This window comes from Balearica regulorum, chromosome 2 (assembly GCF_011004875.1).
Source record: "Balearica regulorum gibbericeps isolate bBalReg1 chromosome 2, bBalReg1.pri, whole genome shotgun sequence".
Taxonomy (NCBI): domain Eukaryota; kingdom Metazoa; phylum Chordata; class Aves; order Gruiformes; family Gruidae; genus Balearica; species Balearica regulorum.
Window position 1 is genome coordinate 37,319,341 of NC_046185.1, and position 18,687 is coordinate 37,338,027.

At 38.1% G+C, this 18,687-nt stretch overlaps 1 protein-coding gene across 3 annotated transcripts in view; it reads right to left on the reverse strand.

Moving 5' to 3' along the window:
• Nucleotides 1-802: 802 nt before the first annotated feature.
• C2H8orf34 (chromosome 2 C8orf34 homolog) overlaps nucleotides 803-18,687 on the reverse strand; it is a 201,662-nt gene continuing 183,777 nt past the window's right edge. For 2 of the 3 annotated variants that reach the window (XM_075743927.1, XM_075743925.1), the window contains exon 14: nucleotides 862-2,311. In XM_075743927.1, the coding sequence (XP_075600042.1) occupies nucleotides 2,274-2,311 (38 nt within the window). In that variant the 3' untranslated portion in view covers nucleotides 862-2,273. Of the gene's footprint in view, nucleotides 2,312-18,687 lie in introns of all 3 variants that reach the window. The other variant, XM_075743929.1, reaches the window with a different exon arrangement.

Consider the following 18,687-nt stretch of genomic DNA (forward strand, 5'->3'; position numbering starts at 1 on the left):
CAAATGCCAGTGAGCAGTGAGGTACATTAGTGCAGCTCCTGGTGCTAAAACGCTCGTAAAGATACCCCCATATAACTGTACGAATGCCTGCTGTGATGGAGCAGATGACCCATTCTGTAAAGATAGAGTCTATCAAGGAAACTGGTGAAAGTTGTATATGTGGAGTAAGTTATAGTGTATTTTAATTATTACTCTTTCACTTTTAGATACGAGGCAAAGTTCAGCTTTGATACCTGTAATTGCTTTTGTTAATGGTGTTTTTTCTTCATGGCCAGACATTATATGAAGCCTTATATATCCTCTGGTTTATTTCAGGCATTTTGCCTGAGTAAAGACTTTAGGATCAGGCTTATAGATTCTAAATTCTTAAGATCCTTTGGGAGACATAAATCATGACTGCATATAAGTTGGCTGGTTTAAGTGAAAGAAAATACATGTAAGAATGTGTACTTGTTAGAAAAATATGTTTAAAGATATATTGAAAAATCAAGTCCTGTTGCACTGATGTCATCTACAAAGGTGGGGCACTGCCTGTGAGGTACTTCAATGTTTTGTGGGTTCCTATAAAACTTGGCCAAGGAGCAAAGGCATTTCAGTTTAACAAGCTAATAAATAGTTCTGAATAACCCACCTTGTGTCTCATAACATTTGGAATTAAAACGTAAAGTAAAGCCAAGGAGAATAGAGAATATAGAAACGCAAGGCTGCCCTCTGCCTCTTACACTGGAAGGAATGTAGGTGATAGAGATGGAAATGGTTGCTTTTTGACGGATGTGATCCATCAGCTTTTCTGTTCTCTACCCTCTGCCTCAGTAAATGAGGTAGTATATTGTATTACATAAAATTAAAAAGATATTCTGACACAAATGGAAGATTTATTAAACAAAAAAGCACTGTACACAACATTTTTCAGGGAAGTATAAGATCTCCAGAGGTATGCCAAGACGTTCAAACATCACAAGAGGAAATCATACTCTGTCTTGAGATCTAGCCTAGAATTCATAGAGTTGATTTGCTTTTAACATTTTGGATGGGGCTGGCACTTTTCTAGGATTTTTTTTAATGTCCTTTTGAGACTGCAAGAAATTCAACTTGGTGTCAGCATTAGTCCCCAACAGCCAGGTAACCCGTCAACGCTGTTGTGATCCAACCAGATGTTTCTAAAGTAGGAGAGGAAGTGAAAGAGGACGAAAAAGGCCATGTTGTTGTAGGATGAAAACATTTTAGTGGACAGACTCTTCGTTTTACTTCTGGCAGTCAGTATTAAGTTCAATGAAGTGATTTAGCCATAGAACAAAGTGAAAGGAGCATTATCTCCAAAATTGTTATTGTTGGTGTAAGTTACACCTTTATGATTGATAATCCAGTGTTCAAGCAGACAAGTTTTGGCTTTTAACCTGTATTTGAGAAGCAATGTTTATTTGTGGCTGGTGTCTAAGGTAGGAGGAATAAGAGATGTAGATGACAAGGATAGCATAATTCATTGGTAGCCCCAATTATACTGCAATTGCTTTGATATTTAATGACTTGTTTTAGCTACTTTTGATGGGAACCCTTAGGCTTTTGCATGTGGAATACTAGAAATACATTAAAAAGAGAAAATTTTAATTATTAGTTTTATACATAAAGTATCATGCCATCTGCTTTTTGGCTTCAAAAGACACAAGATTGAATACACACATAGAATTTCAACCAGTTCTTGTTGTAGTTCATATAAGAGCACATGAGTACTATGTGGCCACTGTTGGGCCGTTATGCAGGTTGAACATACAAATCTTTAGGTGTCTGCCATCTTTAGAAATACCTGAGTGCCCCAATTTAAGATAGGGAATTAAACATGTAGCAAATAAGAATTACATGGGTAACATTTGGAAAATAATTACAATAAGTATGTTGATGGAAATCATCCAAGAAAAGCTTTGGCAAAATGAGCTCTGAAGTACATTTCATCTGTGTTTACATTTTTAACACTAAAATACAAAGTTTATATTGTTCCCCTTTATTCCACCTGGGAAACGAGGGATATTTCTCTTCTATGTTTCCAAAAAAAACAAAAATAAGATTGGAAATAAATGTTAAATTGCTAGCTTAAGGGCATATTTTCATCTCATTTGCAGCAATAGTTTTTAATAGCATTAATGAGAGGCATACATACTGGGAGAATAAATCCACCTGGGCTTTTGTGTCAGAGGTAGGTGAGCTGAGCTGTGCGTATGTCTTTGTCTAAGCAGAATTGATCCAAGCACGCTTTGTATCTGATATGCACAAGGACCTCAGTCACAGTCTTGGCCTTCACTTTGCCAGTTAGTCCCTGCATAAATGATTAAGAATTTCTGTTACTTAACTATATAGTACTTCAGAAATACGTAATATCCACTTATTAACAGATTATTAACATCCATTTGCAGATTTATTTTCACAGTGGAAAACATGGAAAAAAAGTACTTGCCAAAGCCAGCTTATGTTAATATATTACAAACACAAGGCTCAGAAGAGTATGAGATCTAAGACGCAGGTGTTATTATTTGTATTTATTTCTCTATTAGAGAAGCACGTACAACTTTCAAATGAGGATAAGGGCCTTATTGTAGTAAGCTCTGCTCATAGTCCCAGACTTTCCCCTGGAGAGACCTCTAGGCCTTCCTTGTGTCCCAGCCACTCACTAGTACCTTCCAGTGACTCAGGCTACGCAAGCACCACCCATTCAGCTTCCCTTCTGCTGTCCAAATAAATATCAATAAAGTCAGGGGAACAATGGGCAACTTCAGCTAGTGAAATAGAGTAAGGCAGCTCCTTAGCCAGAATAAACTGAGATTGACCATAAACATGACTTGAAGGTCAGTTCAGCTGATGAGTTTAGAAGAACAGTCAATTTTTTGACTGATATCTTGCTTAGTAAAGAGCACTGCAGCAGAGCAACGAGGATTTAAACAGAATAGATAGATGTCTGACTGGGGTTTTCCTATGAATGCATAAATGCATGTAAACGACAGCAGATGATGGCTACTGAGGCTGGCAAGGCTGGCTTAGCCAAGACAGACATGGGATAACCTCGCAGAGGGTAAGAGGTGCAGGTAGGCTGCTGTGTCCACCACAGGGGTCAGTAGCCTTATCAGCACAAAGTGGAAGGAGAGGAGATTGACAAACTAGAAAGAGAATCCCAGAGGTGGCGTTTTGAGATTACGGTAGCTGAAGTTACGACTTTCTGTACCAATTAACCACCTGAAACAGATTAAACAGACTTTCTTCTGTGACCTAAGCAGGTATAATTTACACCTACAGCAGGTAAAACAACCAAGATACATTCAGACGTAGCTTTTAATTATACATGCTACTAAAGACACTGTGACCTCGACTTCAGCTGCACTGAGGTTAGTAAGCACAGACCAAGAGGCAACAGCATAGATGACATCATTCAAATAAATTAGAAAGAAAATAAACAGAAGTAACTTCATTTTGTGAATTAGCAGTGGTATTAGCTCTTACAGCAAGTGCACCCTGGTTCTGTTAACACACAGTTAACATTCAGGTAAAATAATTAAAGCTCAGTAACCAATAGTCCACCCTTCAGTATTTTACTACAAATATTAAGACAAAATTAGCAAAACAATTACAGCAGAGTTTTTACGAAAGGGACACAATTTTACTCCACAAGAGTAATCATCTTCTAACTAACACTTAACTTCTGAATACTATTAATAAACCTCTCAAAAATCTCCCCCACTTTAATTCTGTAGATCTTGCCATGGCAGATCACACATACACTGAAGTGCAAAACATTCAGAAAAGGGTCTGGAAAGTTCACTCGTAAATCCTAGAATCAAATACAATCTCAATGGCTTAAGGCTGTCAGCACATGCAAACTTCCTCCAGTGTCAGCAGTGGGAAAACTGTATTACAAGTAAATTAAACATATGATTTGCAAACTGATAGCAGCTGATTAGACTCTTAGCCCTCAAGCTAAGTTTCAGCTTTCAGAATTTCAGTTCTGCATGTATTCAAGGTACCAATTTGTCACTTAAAGAATCTGCTCCTAATCTTCATAGCTCAATGTTGTGGAGCGAAACATCAGTCCATGTGCTCCTCTGCTTCCAGAATCTCCCAGTACAAACCTGAGGCTTCACCCTTTCATTTTACAGGGTGTCTGGGACATGAAGTGACAGGACTGCCACCTCTGCACAGGGAAAGGGAAAGAGGGTCTCATGACTCCTCCAGAAAATAGGACTTCTACTAAGATAAAGGACATTTTTTCTTTCTTATTTTTAGACAGAAAAATCCACTGCCAAAGGCTTGTTCATAGCAGAGGTTCCTGTAAAGATGGGTCCGCACCACTGGTAGAAACCAGCATGCAGATTCCTGTCTTTAATCTAGCTTTCTGGATACTCTGTGAAAAGTTTTGGCAAACCTTAATAATAATAACCCTGAGGATCCTGGGCTCCCCACATGGCCTATAACAACATTTCTAGTTGGCTTGTGAGCGTACCCTGAAAACATCTGGAATTTCTGAGACTTCACTGTACCAACAGCCTCACTAAACAGTAAATCTAACCCTCCATAGCTGTGCTGAACTCTTTTCATTTATTTTCCTACTCAAAGACCATTTCTAAAGGACATACAAAAGACCATTTAAAAAAAATTTGTTCTTCTTTTTGCTCCAGCATGCCTCATATTTTGCTCCGTCATGTTGTGTGCTTACCTTGTGAAGTAGTTAGCATGTTCCCTTAAGGCTGTTGTGTCTGTTTCTTCTCAAACTTTTAAAAGTTTTCCCTATTTGTTGCAACTAATCTGGAATGTTTGGTCAACACTAGAAAGTCATCTTGGAGGATGTGGTGTACTGTAAGGGGTTTTTAAAATAATTTAAAATTATATCAGTGCTGATGATAAATATCAGCATGAGGGACATACATGAAACTAACTCTCTCTACTTTCGTCATCCTCTGGGACAATAAGAGGACAGCAAGGTCATATCCCTCAAATAATTCACCGCTTTTTGACACTTTCTGAAGTGATCTATTACTCAGTAAATTGATTTTCTTCCACTAACGATTTTGAGCACCAGACATTTTGCAGAATCTTTCCCATATTTCAGGAAAGGAGCTTCATTTCATCTTTGCGCCGTGAGCATGTCATAAGAACTTCTGTGACAGCAAAACCAGATAGACTCACGCTATATGAGATAAATGCTATGTTTAAAAGCCCTTTGAAACAGATTTCTGTCATAAACAAACTGCTCCCACTAGGCTAAATTTTACATGCACATGTATAATGTTACAGAAAGGAAAAGGAAAAACCCCACAAGCTCTCTTACTGACTGATAGGTGCACTTTTTATTTACTCTGTATACAGCTTTTAGGAAAGTCATCAGGAATGATAATGTGTTTTTAAGTTGCCAATTGCTAATATGATTTCGTGCTTAAAAGCGAACCACAATCTCCCATATAAATTAAAAGCATCACAGATAATTTATCTAACACACTTGCCAAGCTTTTCTTTCTGTCCGTTTAGATATAGTATTAAAAAAATCAACTTGAAATAATAGAATGGTTTATAAAATGCAGCTACTGTCCTACATTTTTATTTTTAAGTAAACTTGTGCCAAAAGGAAAGCTCACATAGAGCCAGAAAGTCTGTATGAAATCATTTACTAGCCCCCAAAAATGCACTGAAGAGAAATTAAGTTCTGAACTTTCAATAATCTCTAATAGGGCTCCCTACAAGAAGAATTTTATTGTTCATGGGCCAACACTAAAAATGTGATTAATTTCAATTTGTAAAATATGCTTTGATCATAATTATTACATATCTGAATGAATCATCAAAAAAAAAATACCCTTGTTTGAGATAGATAGGATTGCAAGTAGACTGTTCTACAGTAAGGTGTAAGTGGGGTGAAGTGGTTGGAGAGAAGAGGGAGACAGTAGGTAACTTGCAAAACAGGATGGCGTGACTTTGCATGCACTAACATTGATTGCAATAAATCTTTTCTACTTCAAATCAGACATTCCAGTGCTCTATCACTGATCAAATTCAGATCTCAAAAGGCTGCAGCCAGAAAGCCTGGTTTCAATCCACCATTGGAATGGGGGCATGGGTGAAGGGAGGGAAAAATGAGCTAAACTGAAGATGATGAGATCAGCTTTTAAAGTGCAACATAGTGTATTTTAATTGTGGTTTAAAATATATTAATGTATAAATTCAGGATGTCGACTGTCACGTTCAGAGAGACAACATGAGGTTATTCCAATCCTGGTTAGTGAAAGTGAAACTCTAGCTCAGTAACATAATGGAAAAATAGGGGTTTGGAATAAAATTATATTTAAAAAGAAAGAGGTGATTGATTCAAATTATATTCTGAGAAAACTCAGAAAATACCAAACAAATCCAGTCTTCAGACTGTTCCTCTCAGAGTCCAAAAAAAGCAGAGGCTGCAAAACTGCAGCAAAGCGGCAGCAAATTTCAATTGCTTCAGTGCTGGCATGTTGGCAGAGTAGAGATGCAGGTGGGCATGTCTTTGTCCATAGGGCCCTCAGAGGGAGTGTGGAATTACAGTCCTGTCTTGGAACTAGTGCGACGGTAGCGACTGTCCAAGATACACAATCAATTTTAATAAGACATAAACATTATTACATTAACCATTATATATCTGAGTTTAATGGTCTGGTGCTTCAAAGGAGATCACCAGGGCTAGATTATAAAACTAATGTGAATTAAGGTGGTCCAAAATAACACACCTTTGATGATTTCGGTGTTAATGGAGTTGGGGCTAGCATTCAGATCCTAAATTAGGTGGGAACTGAAAGAGTTGACAAAGGTTTAACAAATATCTCCTACCCCTGTGTTAGCCTTCATTAACCAATTCAAAGGAAATGGACTTGGAAAAAGCAAAATCATCTCCAAAAACCAATTCGAGCCCAAGAAAACTTTGCTCTGAGACCAACATTGTTATGACCAGCAGACTCCGACAAGCATGCAATAACTACTACCCTCTTAAAACCAAAATTGTAAAACCATTAAAAAGCGATGAAATGTTGTTTAACTCATTTTGTTTGGAGATGTTTAAGTACTTGTGAATGTAACTAATGACAGTTTTATATAGTGACAGATTAAGGCCAAGTCCCATTTAGTAGCTGCAAATGCTCCATAGTAACAGCATCCTAAATAACCGTTGTCAGAGCACCGGGTTTACTGTTATTTACTCTCCTCCTCTGAGCTTAGACATTGCTGTGAGGTATAAGCAAACTTCACAACTGCTTTCTGGTCTCCTGGCTCCTGAATCTGGAAGAGGGATGCTCTCCCAGCCAGCGCATTGCAAAATAGCGGGCAGCAACAGGGCTGAGGAGAGCAAGAGCTGGAGTCTTCCATTTTTTAGAAAAAAAAGAGGTTGTTACCATAACAAAAGGCACTAAGAAGTGAGGAGGAAGGAGAGGAAAGAAGGGAAATGAGGAGGAAAAAAGGAATTTCTGAGGTTTGGTCTTTGCAGCCAAAAGGATGTTTGCGTTGATGGCCAGGGCAGGTATTTTGCAAGATCCTGACATTTTGCTCAACTCAGGTCTCATTTGGTTTTAGTTTGTGAGTGAGCCTTTATCACTCACAAAAGTCTTCCCAATGCTAACCACAGACTAAGACAGGAGAGATTTTCAAGACTGTAAGAGAAACTGTAAGAAAACATTTAGAAAGCATGGCAAAGAGGGCAAGGTATAGGATAGGGAAGGAAAAACAAAACTCAGAATAAACCTAAGCAGAAGTATACTGCTCCCTACTTACAAAACTATATAAAAAGAACAATTTACAAAGACATAGATCTAAGTCACTGCCATAAATGCAGTGTTTGAAGGGTGCCGTACCACTGTGATGGGTACAGCTTTGAGACCCAAGCAGAAAAGAGCCCGGTTCCAGCATTATTTGGGAAAAATATGGTGTCCAGTACACATTAAATCTTGCAAATAATAATGCAGTGCATCATAACTGGCACATATTTCTGAGTATGTCGAGTGCAAAGAAGTTTAAAATACAACAGCTGAATGCCATTTCTACCTGAACATAGCTCAGTTTTTTAGTAAAATTGCTCTTAAATATATATGTCTTCAATATCAAATTAAAGACATCTTTTATAAGTTTATACTCATAGTGTCACTACCAGCTATAACAATTTTTTTCACAGGGCTACAATGACTACAGCCCTTTCCAGCACATTACTAAATCAAAGGACATTGCTCTAAATGTAGCAAATGAGATTTGAGATGTCTAATTGTTATAAAAGGATAATTTTATTAGCTCTGTTATATCCAATATGTAATACAGTTACATCAAAGAAATTGCCTCCATTAAGATGCCCTTTCTGACTGATGTGATTTGTGACAGGCTTCCCATACATGCAGTGCTATATACAATAAGTAATTAATAAAAGTCATTTAAATTGTTGCACAGTGTGGACCCCCCCCGAACCTGAATAGATGTCTTAGATGTACGTAACAAATAAGAGAGAATTAACGGTCACACAAATGGCAATTACTTCTATCCCAGAAATCATAAAATCATTCTGAGGAACAAATATTTTGGGGTTTGGAACAGTCCAGCCTGCACTCCATAACGAAGCAAATGACACAAGTCCACTTTCCTCCCAACTACATAGGCTGAATATTGGTACTAACACAAATCCAAGGAGCAGAGCATAAATATTTCCAGAAAATGTACTTAGTCCAAATGTGCTTCTTAATGATGATTATTTCTTCCTGTTTATGAAAGCACTGTCTATTTTTTACGTAGGAGGATAAATTAAAATAGCTCCACTGCCTTTCCCTTTTTGGTGTACCCAGTCTTAGCAATGAATATTAAACAGAAGACATGGTGGGATCGTTCTTTGGTATTTCTTTGTCATGGAGTGGGTGGAAAGAAGGAAAATATCTTCTGCAGCTATAGGGTCTACAATACCAGGCTTGCAGCAACCACGTTTGCACGTAGGTGACCTGGCTATATAAAGAAATTAATCATTATTCAACAATCCAATGCAATATTTTTTATTCCTTTTGCGATAGCCAATCACATTTTATAGCAAAATAAATGCCTCTCCCTGAAACTGATTTGAAGGGGAGATCAGGGCATTGAACCCAGGCAAAGCTCCATCCAGGTAACTAGACCACGTGTGACCAACCCTTGTGTGATAACCAGAAGGATGTTTTCACCATAGTTCCACATTCACAGCACAACTGGCAGCTTCTGAGCCTGCTCACCAGAGGTCTGCTTGTCTGTGAGGCCTGTAGCCTGTGGTTAAAGTATCATACGGAAAGAGACATTTAACCTGTGCTGCTTCTAAAGCTCTGCCATAGGTTTAGTGGCTGACTTAGGAGTTAATCATGTAACTTACTGATTATATAATACACACTGTATATCAAATGGACCCAATACAAGCAGGACCTCCAGGCACCAAATGGGTCATAGGAAGGAAGGAAGCAAGCAAGCAAGCAAGTAAGCAAGCTTGTTCAGCTCTTTGAGAGAGCATTAGAGTCCCTCCAGAAGATACTTTCAAGCTGCATATCCTGATGGTTAGAGACAGCTCCTTGCAATGCCAATCAGGGAGTGCAGAGCCAGGCTTAAAACTCACCCCTCCATTGCACTTTTCCTAGCTGTCTAACCACTTCTGGTAGCTTACTGCATCATTTCTAGATATGCTGGATTTTACTATGTGGCATCTAACTGTCCTTGTGCTGTCTCTGGAGACTGCAGGCAGCACACTCCATGCACTGGATACCATTCCAGAAGCAGGCTTCCAAAAGCTGGCATTTCATAAGGGTCTTCAAAACAGTATTGGATTTGTTCCCAGGTAAGACTGCACATGCACAGGTACAGAGCAATGCTACGTGATGCAAGGCACAGGCTGTGCAATATTGCATTGGGCTAAATAAGAGTTCTGTAGTCTTTACCAGAAGAGCTAAATTGCATTTCCAAAGAACAATTCACAAATACTTATATCCTTATTAGAGTGATTGTTTTCTACAGTGGATTAAATGAGTCAGTGTGACATTCCATGAATTAATGTAAGATCTAGAAATGTAAGTGGCTGAATATGTCACCAAGTCACTGTCTCTATTGATTGGGACAATAGTGTGATCTAGAAATGTCTTTTAGAAATGTCTACACTAATAATTCCTAAAATTTGCATTGCTTTGGCATTATCAGAGCTGTTTTTCTTGCTCAGTGAAAACACATGGCAGGAGGGCAAAGGTGCAGAATAAAACAGAAAGATGACCATTCACGCATTGTTAAAGCCTGTGTTAAGGGCATTGTCCAAATGCCTCTCAAACACTGACAGCCTTGGGGCATTGACGACCTCTCTAGGAACTCTGTTCCAGGGTTTGACCACCCTCTCAATAAAGAAATGCTTCCTAATGTCCAATTTAAACCTCCCCTGGCGCAGCTTTGAACCATTCCCACACGTTCTATCACTGGATGCCAGGGAGAAGAGCCCAGCACCTCCCTCTCCACTTCCCCTCCTCAGGAAGCTGCAGAGAGCAATGAGGTCGCCCCTCAGCCTCCTTTTCTTCACACTAGACAAGCTGAAAGTCCTTAGCTCCTCCTCATAGGGCATGCCCTCCAGCCCTTGCACCAGCTTTGTTGCCCTCCAAATAAAATAGTCTGGTCTGGTCTGGTCTATCCTATCCTGTCCTGTCCTGTCCTGTCCTATCCTATTTTGTCTCCCAGGGCTAGTTACTGATTTTTTCAATTTTTTCAAAACAAATTTTAGAGACTTTATCAACTCTTTCATGGAGGCACATAGAAGTGGAGAAGGGCCAGGAACTTCCAGGGAATATTGCATCGTTGGAAAATATTAGTTACAGAATCTTCCTGTAGGAACATGCACAGCCTTCTCAAAAAGGTTGGAAACAAATGTGAGTGGCCATGAACCCATTCAAGCATGTGTCCTCACAACTAAAGCAATCAGTGTTCTTACGTAGCTCTTTTCCCTGGTAGGACAGTACCACATTTCATAAAAATTCAGTATTCACAAGCCTAGAGAAAAAACAAGTGAAAAAACCTGGTTCTGTAGCCTGCTGCCTACAGCACTCCAAGTACTGGAAAAATCATGTTCAAAACCTTGTTCTGATCAAGAAGAGCAAAACCATGCAGCTGTCTTTCTGTGAGAAGTATCTGAAACACCAGAGTGAGCAAGAGAGGGGAAAATAACCATTTCTCTCACTTTTTGAAAGACTTTGATTTGAGCTCAGTGAGGACTAGGACACTTTTTGAATTTGCAGCCTTTTAAAAGACAGGACGGTTGTTTTTTCTGCTGAGGACCTTGCTGGATTTAGCACCTATCTGTGCTAAAATGTGTCTTTTGATTTTCTGAAAAGATTCATGACATTTAGTGTTCGTTGTTAACTTTGAGCTGTTAAAATTCGAGATTTGTGTGCACACTCAGTAAAGTGAGGTCTGTGTGATTAACTCAATATGTTGTGGATATAAAAATGAGATTCTATTACTGCTGAGATAATGTACATATGTTAGTGACATTCCATTAAAGGTATCATTGTTTCAGTGTCCATGTGTAGTCAGAAACTCACCTAGCAGTTTTTATTCCCTTTTGCATGAAAAGACAGGAAAAAAAAAATCCAAAATGGTAAATAAGAATGAGTGGTTTTCCCTAAACTGCGGGGTTGTGGGAAAAAGTACATGAAAAATCTTCTTGCATAAGGTTTGATCCCACATCCAGATCTCTCATTGCTCTCAGTGGAAGTAGGAATACTTACTGTAGTGATTTAAAAGATGAAAGACAAAACTTGATTTTAGCATAGCTGAAATATGGGCAATAATTTTGCTGTGATGACTACAATTTCACTTGGCAAATGCTAGCATTGATGTCAAAATCGAGAAATAGCAGTTTCAATGCTGGTTTGTGTTTCTAATGTTCTAGTTTTGATAAAATGTCTGTATTCTGTATGGAAAAGTGGCTGAACTATTAAACTTTATTATTTCATAATACAGTGTAAGTATGACTTAAGGTATTTGAAGAGGTTCTTTAACCAATGTCCACATCAGACTTGAGACAACCTTCTTTTAATTAGCTGTCAAGTTAGGATAGATATAGTTTTGATGTTTTTATAAACAAAGGTCATTAAAAGTCTACCATGGTCTCTGTGGGATTTTATTGTTAATGGGTAGGAAAAGAAGTAGTGCTGTAATCTAGCCAGGTTCCATGGGGAATTCAATAACATGGTATTCAAAAATATTCCATACAGTGATTTATAATACAGCTATTTTCCATAGCTTCTAGATGAACAATAAAAGAGAGGCCACAAACTCTAACAACTATGTTGGCACAGCTTAAGAATAACCTTTATATCTACTCTATTATTCACTATTTAGACATTGTTAATTAATAAAAGCTTAAATCACTAAATAGTTTAACATGAACAATGTGAAGCATGGTATAGTCTATATAGCCTACATAGTCTCTTCTTTAAAATCAAACAGGAATGCACAAATGCCTTGCTGTGAAGCTGGTTGCCAGGGTTAGTGGTTTATGTTTAGACTGTGAATAGGAAAGTATATTTGAAAACAGATCTAGTTAGGTCACAAATACTTTCAAATTTTGACATTTGAATGGACTGATTTGTCATTGCCATGATGCTGATTTAATGTAATCAGAAGTATACAGCAAACTGATTGCAAGGGTCATCCTTTGGTTAGGTTAGAAAAATACAGTTTAGTTTAGTTTGGGGTTATCCTGTTTTATGCCCCAAAGATCTTGGTAATCAAGTGGAGGAAGCCCTTAAAATGAGGCAGGCTAAACCCAGGAACTATTCTGCATTCTTTAAATCTCATGGCATTCATTTAGTGGTTATTCTCTTGGAATAAGATAGCACCAGCTGAGCCAACAACACATATGGTATCAGCTGATTTGACCTGTCAAAAATTTTGAAATGTATACAAAAAAAAGATTAAAATCTAATTCCTAATGGAATTTAATTCAGCATTTTAACATTCATATTCAACTGAAGTAAGGTATGAAGATAAAGCTTTTTGAAGTATTATTACTCTGAGCATGGAAAATGTTAATTTAAATTTAGATGTTTTAAATGTTTTTAAAAATTCACATTCAAGCATTCATTTTTATATGCTTTTTAGCAATGCATAAATCCAAAAGAGATTTTTTTCAATTGATGAGAAAGATGCCAATGGATGAAGCTACTATGAATTGCAACAGTACATCCAGTTGGGCTTCAACCTTAATTATTATTGAAGCCATACTACATTCCGTATTTCGTTTGATTCTACTTTTATTATCAGCCATCCAAAGCCAAAGATTTTCTAATATAAATATAAATAGATGGGAGATAATATGAAGGATACCTATCAGATCTACTAAAACCAGATTTCAACAGGACCTGACTTTGATTAAAATCAGAGCAGATTAGCTGGGTGCTGTACTCTTGAGGAACAAAAAGGCCATGTCATAGAATAGGTCATCTCATTAAATGCATTTACATTCTCAGTTACTGAGAAAAAGCATGTGAAATTTAATCAAGAGCCATTCTTCAAACATGCTTATGACAAGAAATTACTATTGCTATTATGTTATCTAAGACAACCTTTATTCACTGTTGAGTTCTACCCATTTACAGTGTTGAAAATCAATCAGCATATACACATGAAAACAGACATCCATCGGGGTAAATGAGGTTAATACTGGATCCCTCATAAAAAGTAATCTTATCAGATCATGACCTATTTTCTCTGGATGTTCTTGATTAATATCCAGCTTGATACAAGATAACTGTTTAACAGCATGTTCATGTACAAGTGCTACTGGTAACCAAAGTCAAACCAGCCTGGGGAGGTTCCCAAGATGAGTAATGATTCTTATCTTCATGTCACAATTTGTTATCCCTTCAGTTTGCTCCTTTGCTGTGGAAGAAGCATTACTATTAAGCCCAACATCTGAGCATTCTGGTGTGTAGCTTGGATATGTATCCTTCAATACCCACGCTGCACTAGCATGGGTATTTCTGGAATTGCACCATGAACCAGATCGGTGTGAAAAAAACCTGGGTTTTTCCTCCATCTGGGAAAAAATTTTCTTCCATTCCAATCCAGCTCACATTGCAACCACCACAAAACTGCTTTGCCATCAAAACTGGTAGGGCAGTACACACCAGCAATGGCAAACCTATCATGAGGGGATGAGGGGCAGCAAGACTTCAACCAGTATTGCTGTAAGAACTTTTTAATCTCAAACTAAAGTGACTGTCAAGAGAAGTCACATTTGATTCTTGCAATAGCAGGAGAGTCCTACAGAAATCTTGTGGCTGAAACTGTGTTCAGCTCAAATTTTATTTATATGACAGGGGTCTTTATTCCACATGCAGGGAAGCTACACTAACAGCAGTCAGTTCTGGGACCAGACTAAAAAGACTGTAATCTTTTCCTTAATTTCCAGGTCTGTTCTTCCCAAGCACACAGTCAACAGTGCCACATAAGGTCCTTGGACATTGGGCTGAGCTCCCACGGGCACCAGTGGAAGTCCTGTAAACCAGAACTGCTCAGCAGGGTCATCTGGCAGAGTTGTGAAGCAGCACATTTGAAAGGCAGGAATGTCAATACAAGTGGAGAATGAGCAAAAGGGTCAATCTGAGGATTTTATGTGAAGCAAGACACCTCTTAGACATGCAATGTATCCAACTATTTTCAAGAATCATTCTGGGAAATGAGTTTACAACTCCTGAAGGACTACTTCAAAACATTTCCCACAAGGGACACAGTGCACTTCGTACTTTTACATATGAGAAAAGTGTGTTCTCAGTGTATCTGTTGACAGCAGGACACAGCCCATTTATCACACCAACTTCTGAATTCTCTTTGACTTCAATCTGGCTATAGGCATGAGCAAGGAAACTATCTCCTTGGACAGCGACATTAATTGGTGCTTGGCAACCTAATGAGGAATAGTAGATGAAAAAACATCAAACGCTTGCATGTAGAATTACAGACCACAGGAATGGAAGAAGATCCACACCTAAAGGCACATCAATGGATGGTATCATAATGCTTTATGGAGAAAAGAAATAACTCAAGCAAGTGACTTCTTTTTGTCTTATGGTGTAATTTTTGCATCCTTTCCACCACAGACAGGCAGTATGTTAGGAATTAATTTTGGCAACAGTTATTTCCTATTCTGCCATCACAACTGGTAAAGTATGGATGAGCCCATCTCATTTAGCAGAAGCCATCCCTCTACCAAGTCACTTAGAAAAGTTCTTATTTCCAACCTCCTCTGGTAATAGCAAACTGGTGGCTGAAGGCAATCAGGGTCTCCTTCCCATTAGGGAAGCACACACAGAAACATCTGCTTTTCCTGCCTGTTAATTGTAAAGAAGATAGTGCCATGTCAAAATTTATTAAAAATAGATGGCATTAGCTTAAAAAAAAAGACCTGGAGATATTCCAGAGACCCTTTTAGCTAATCTTTCAATGCACTGAGTGGTTGTACAGCTAAGTGAGCTAAGTTATTCAGATAATTGGCAACAAGGTAAAGTAACTTCTCCCTTTCTGTATAAAGAGTCAAACAATTTTGGGAAGTCTATAAATGTTCAGCAAAACATGCATTACATCTGAATTCAGTTGTTCAACTTAAAGTTGGGTGGGGGTTTTTTTAGGTAAAGAAGATCCAGATTTCTTATTCTGCTAAAAAGAGACACCAGCATGCTGTTGGTATCATTTTAATTACCACAACACAATTATTAAAATTAAGGGATTATATGCAATAAACAAATTGGCAATAATGGTATCAGTAGTTTCTTCTCCCTTCTGTTAGGTGGTATTGTGATCAACTCTCTGGCATCTAAGAGAAGCCTTTCCCTTATTCCCAGACCACTAATGAAATCTGAAAGCAAAAGGTGTGAAATCCCACTGCTGGAAAATCAATATCAAAGCTCTTAAAGTTTTAGTGACATTGGTCTACAGCATATAGTTTGAAGTTTCTCATCACTTCAGTCTAAAAGAACTGTATTTCTCTAATCATCAGTCAAGTTCCTTTTTTACTCTACTTTCATCAAAGGCAGTAAAAAGTGGCCCTACCTGATTGTATAGGATAGATGATTGCAAAGAACTAGAAATAAAAAACAAGTTACTTTATTTGTTCATTTTCATCACAGTATTGCCTGTTTCTGCAGCCAGTAAACACTGGTTTTCAACGAGAGGAAGTCAGTATATGTTACATTTATATATGCATACTTGGCATGCTTGGGTAGAACTTAACATTCTTTTTCCAAAAATAAATTATTGCTTGTCTGAAAAAGTACATATAAGACTTTAAACACTACACATTTACAATTGAATTTACTTGAAGTCTAAGGATATTGACAAGTCCATGACAGGACTGACGCACTTTTCATGTAAGTGCTCCATCCTTACAAATTTACTAAATTTTTACAATTACAGATAGTATTAGGGCAAATAATTGTGATTTGATGTGGCTGAAATGAATACACAGACAATGGGTGTGTCTAAAGAAAGCACTTCACACTGTTAGGGAAAACAAACAAACAAACAAATAAATAAACTAAAAAAACCCAAACAAACAAGAAGAAACACCACAAAGCAGATTAATTCATGGAAGTTACACACATAAATGTTCTGGAGAGATAAGGAGCAGAAGACCAGGGAGGTGCTCCTCACATGACCTACTGCTAAGCAGTCACAAGTGACATCCTGTAGGACCCTCTGTGACATCCTGTAGGGCCGTTCAGTAAGTTTTTATAAGACCCCTCATAAAGAATACAAACCCAAATGCCAGTCCCTTGTGCATACATTAATAGGATTAATAGGTAGCTTGGTGTGCAGGACCTGCAAATAACTGAATGTCTGAAAAGGCTAGAGTGAGTCTCACTGAGACCTAAGCGGTGTCCAGTCAATCTTTGTTAGCATTCTTGAGGCAGAAGGAGTTGAACATAATAATTTTCTTCTACCAGGTTAGTTTATTTTCCTTCTTCTTGACTAGAAAAATTATCGTTCTTGTCCTTCCCAGAACTTATTTTTTCTCCAACTCTATCATCGCAGCAATTCATTCTCACCACAGATACAGTAAATGTGTTTTGAGCTTTCTCTCTCTTATCACTTAATTCCATTTTCCATTATAGAAGCAATTATGGGATCAGAAAGCACTTGACAAAACTCCTAGTAAAGTCAATAGAAGTTCATAATTGATTGCAAAAGGAGCTGGGACCAGATGAGAGGTTGCACTCGTAGAGAATGCATACTGACCATTTTGTCCACATGTGGTTTTACTGTTTATTTATATGCACTGCCTGTTTATACTGGATCAGCATTTCTCCCTGCCACCCCTCACCCCCGACCCTCCCACCCCACCTCCATATGCCTATAGTGCAATCATGAGATCTGTATCTTGGATCCAAGATGGGACTGAGGTTTATGGAAACCTGGAGCTAGTTCAAATGCAAATAGTGGTAGATCCAGGAACCGATCTGGCTGAAGGCAATTGACAAAAGCCAGTGGTTTGTTTTCAGGTCATCACACAGCCAGCAAAACATTTGCCCTGGCATAAGGGAAGGGGTAGTTTCGCAGCAGTAGCTGGTGTAAACCCTGTATCAACAGAACAGACCCTGATGGCCTGAGGATGCACATACTGGCCATTAGGTAGCCAAACTGCAGAGCCAGATGCTATCCAGCCTCAGTGAAACACTCATGTCTAGTTCACAAAGCTTTAGGTATTCAATAAATCATCCCGAGCTCTACACACACTTTTGGCAAAAATAGTTACCAAATGGGGACAAATATGTTGAGCAGCATGCCTCTACATAAAAATGTCTGGCATGTCTAGTGGCACTGTCACTAGATGGAACAAAAAACTTCCCTTTTCAACTACCCACACAGAACCAGTGTATAAATAATGTGTACAATGAAGTACCAAACTGAGCTCCATTCTCTTGTACTACAATGCCCTCCTATAGTCTTGCATGTCAGCAAAATAACTGACCTCAATGAATTCCAATAATGAGTATTTCCATGAATAATAATAAAACATGTTTTCTCTCCAGATTCTAGGTTAAGTGTGCCTACCTTCTGTTTTGTGCCAATATGCGGTGCAGCAATTAGAACTGTAAAAATAAAGAGAAATTTCTAGGACGAAAATTTTCATTGTAAAAGGTCTGGGATGTTCTCATCTGAAGATGTGAGCTATAACATCAAGGATTCCCAATAATAACATTTCCTCCTCATTTCTCGCATAAATTAAAACTATCTATTAATATAAATTAAAGTAAGACTGTGGGTTATATTACATAAACTTGTTCCATGACACCTTTTTGTCATCATGTATTTCAAACACACAGTTTGAAAACAAGCCAGCACATTTGATAATTCAATAGTGTCAAAATAATGCAGTAAGGTTCAAAAGCCCACAGCCTGCTTATAAAGGATTCAGAGAGATCTAATTATCACTACTTTGTGCTATCAATCAATATGCCACAATGCAGCATCCTCTGTCCTAGTCAAATTGCCTGGAAATAAGGTTCACTGCTTTGTGTGCTACTGACATAGGTTCTGAACAATGTAGGTGGTGAAAATTGCCATATGGTCAATATTAAATGAAAGTTGTGCTGCTATAAATCAAAGAATGGTGCTGGCTGTCATCACTGGAAATACACAGTTACTTTCCAGAAGGACCAAAGGCCA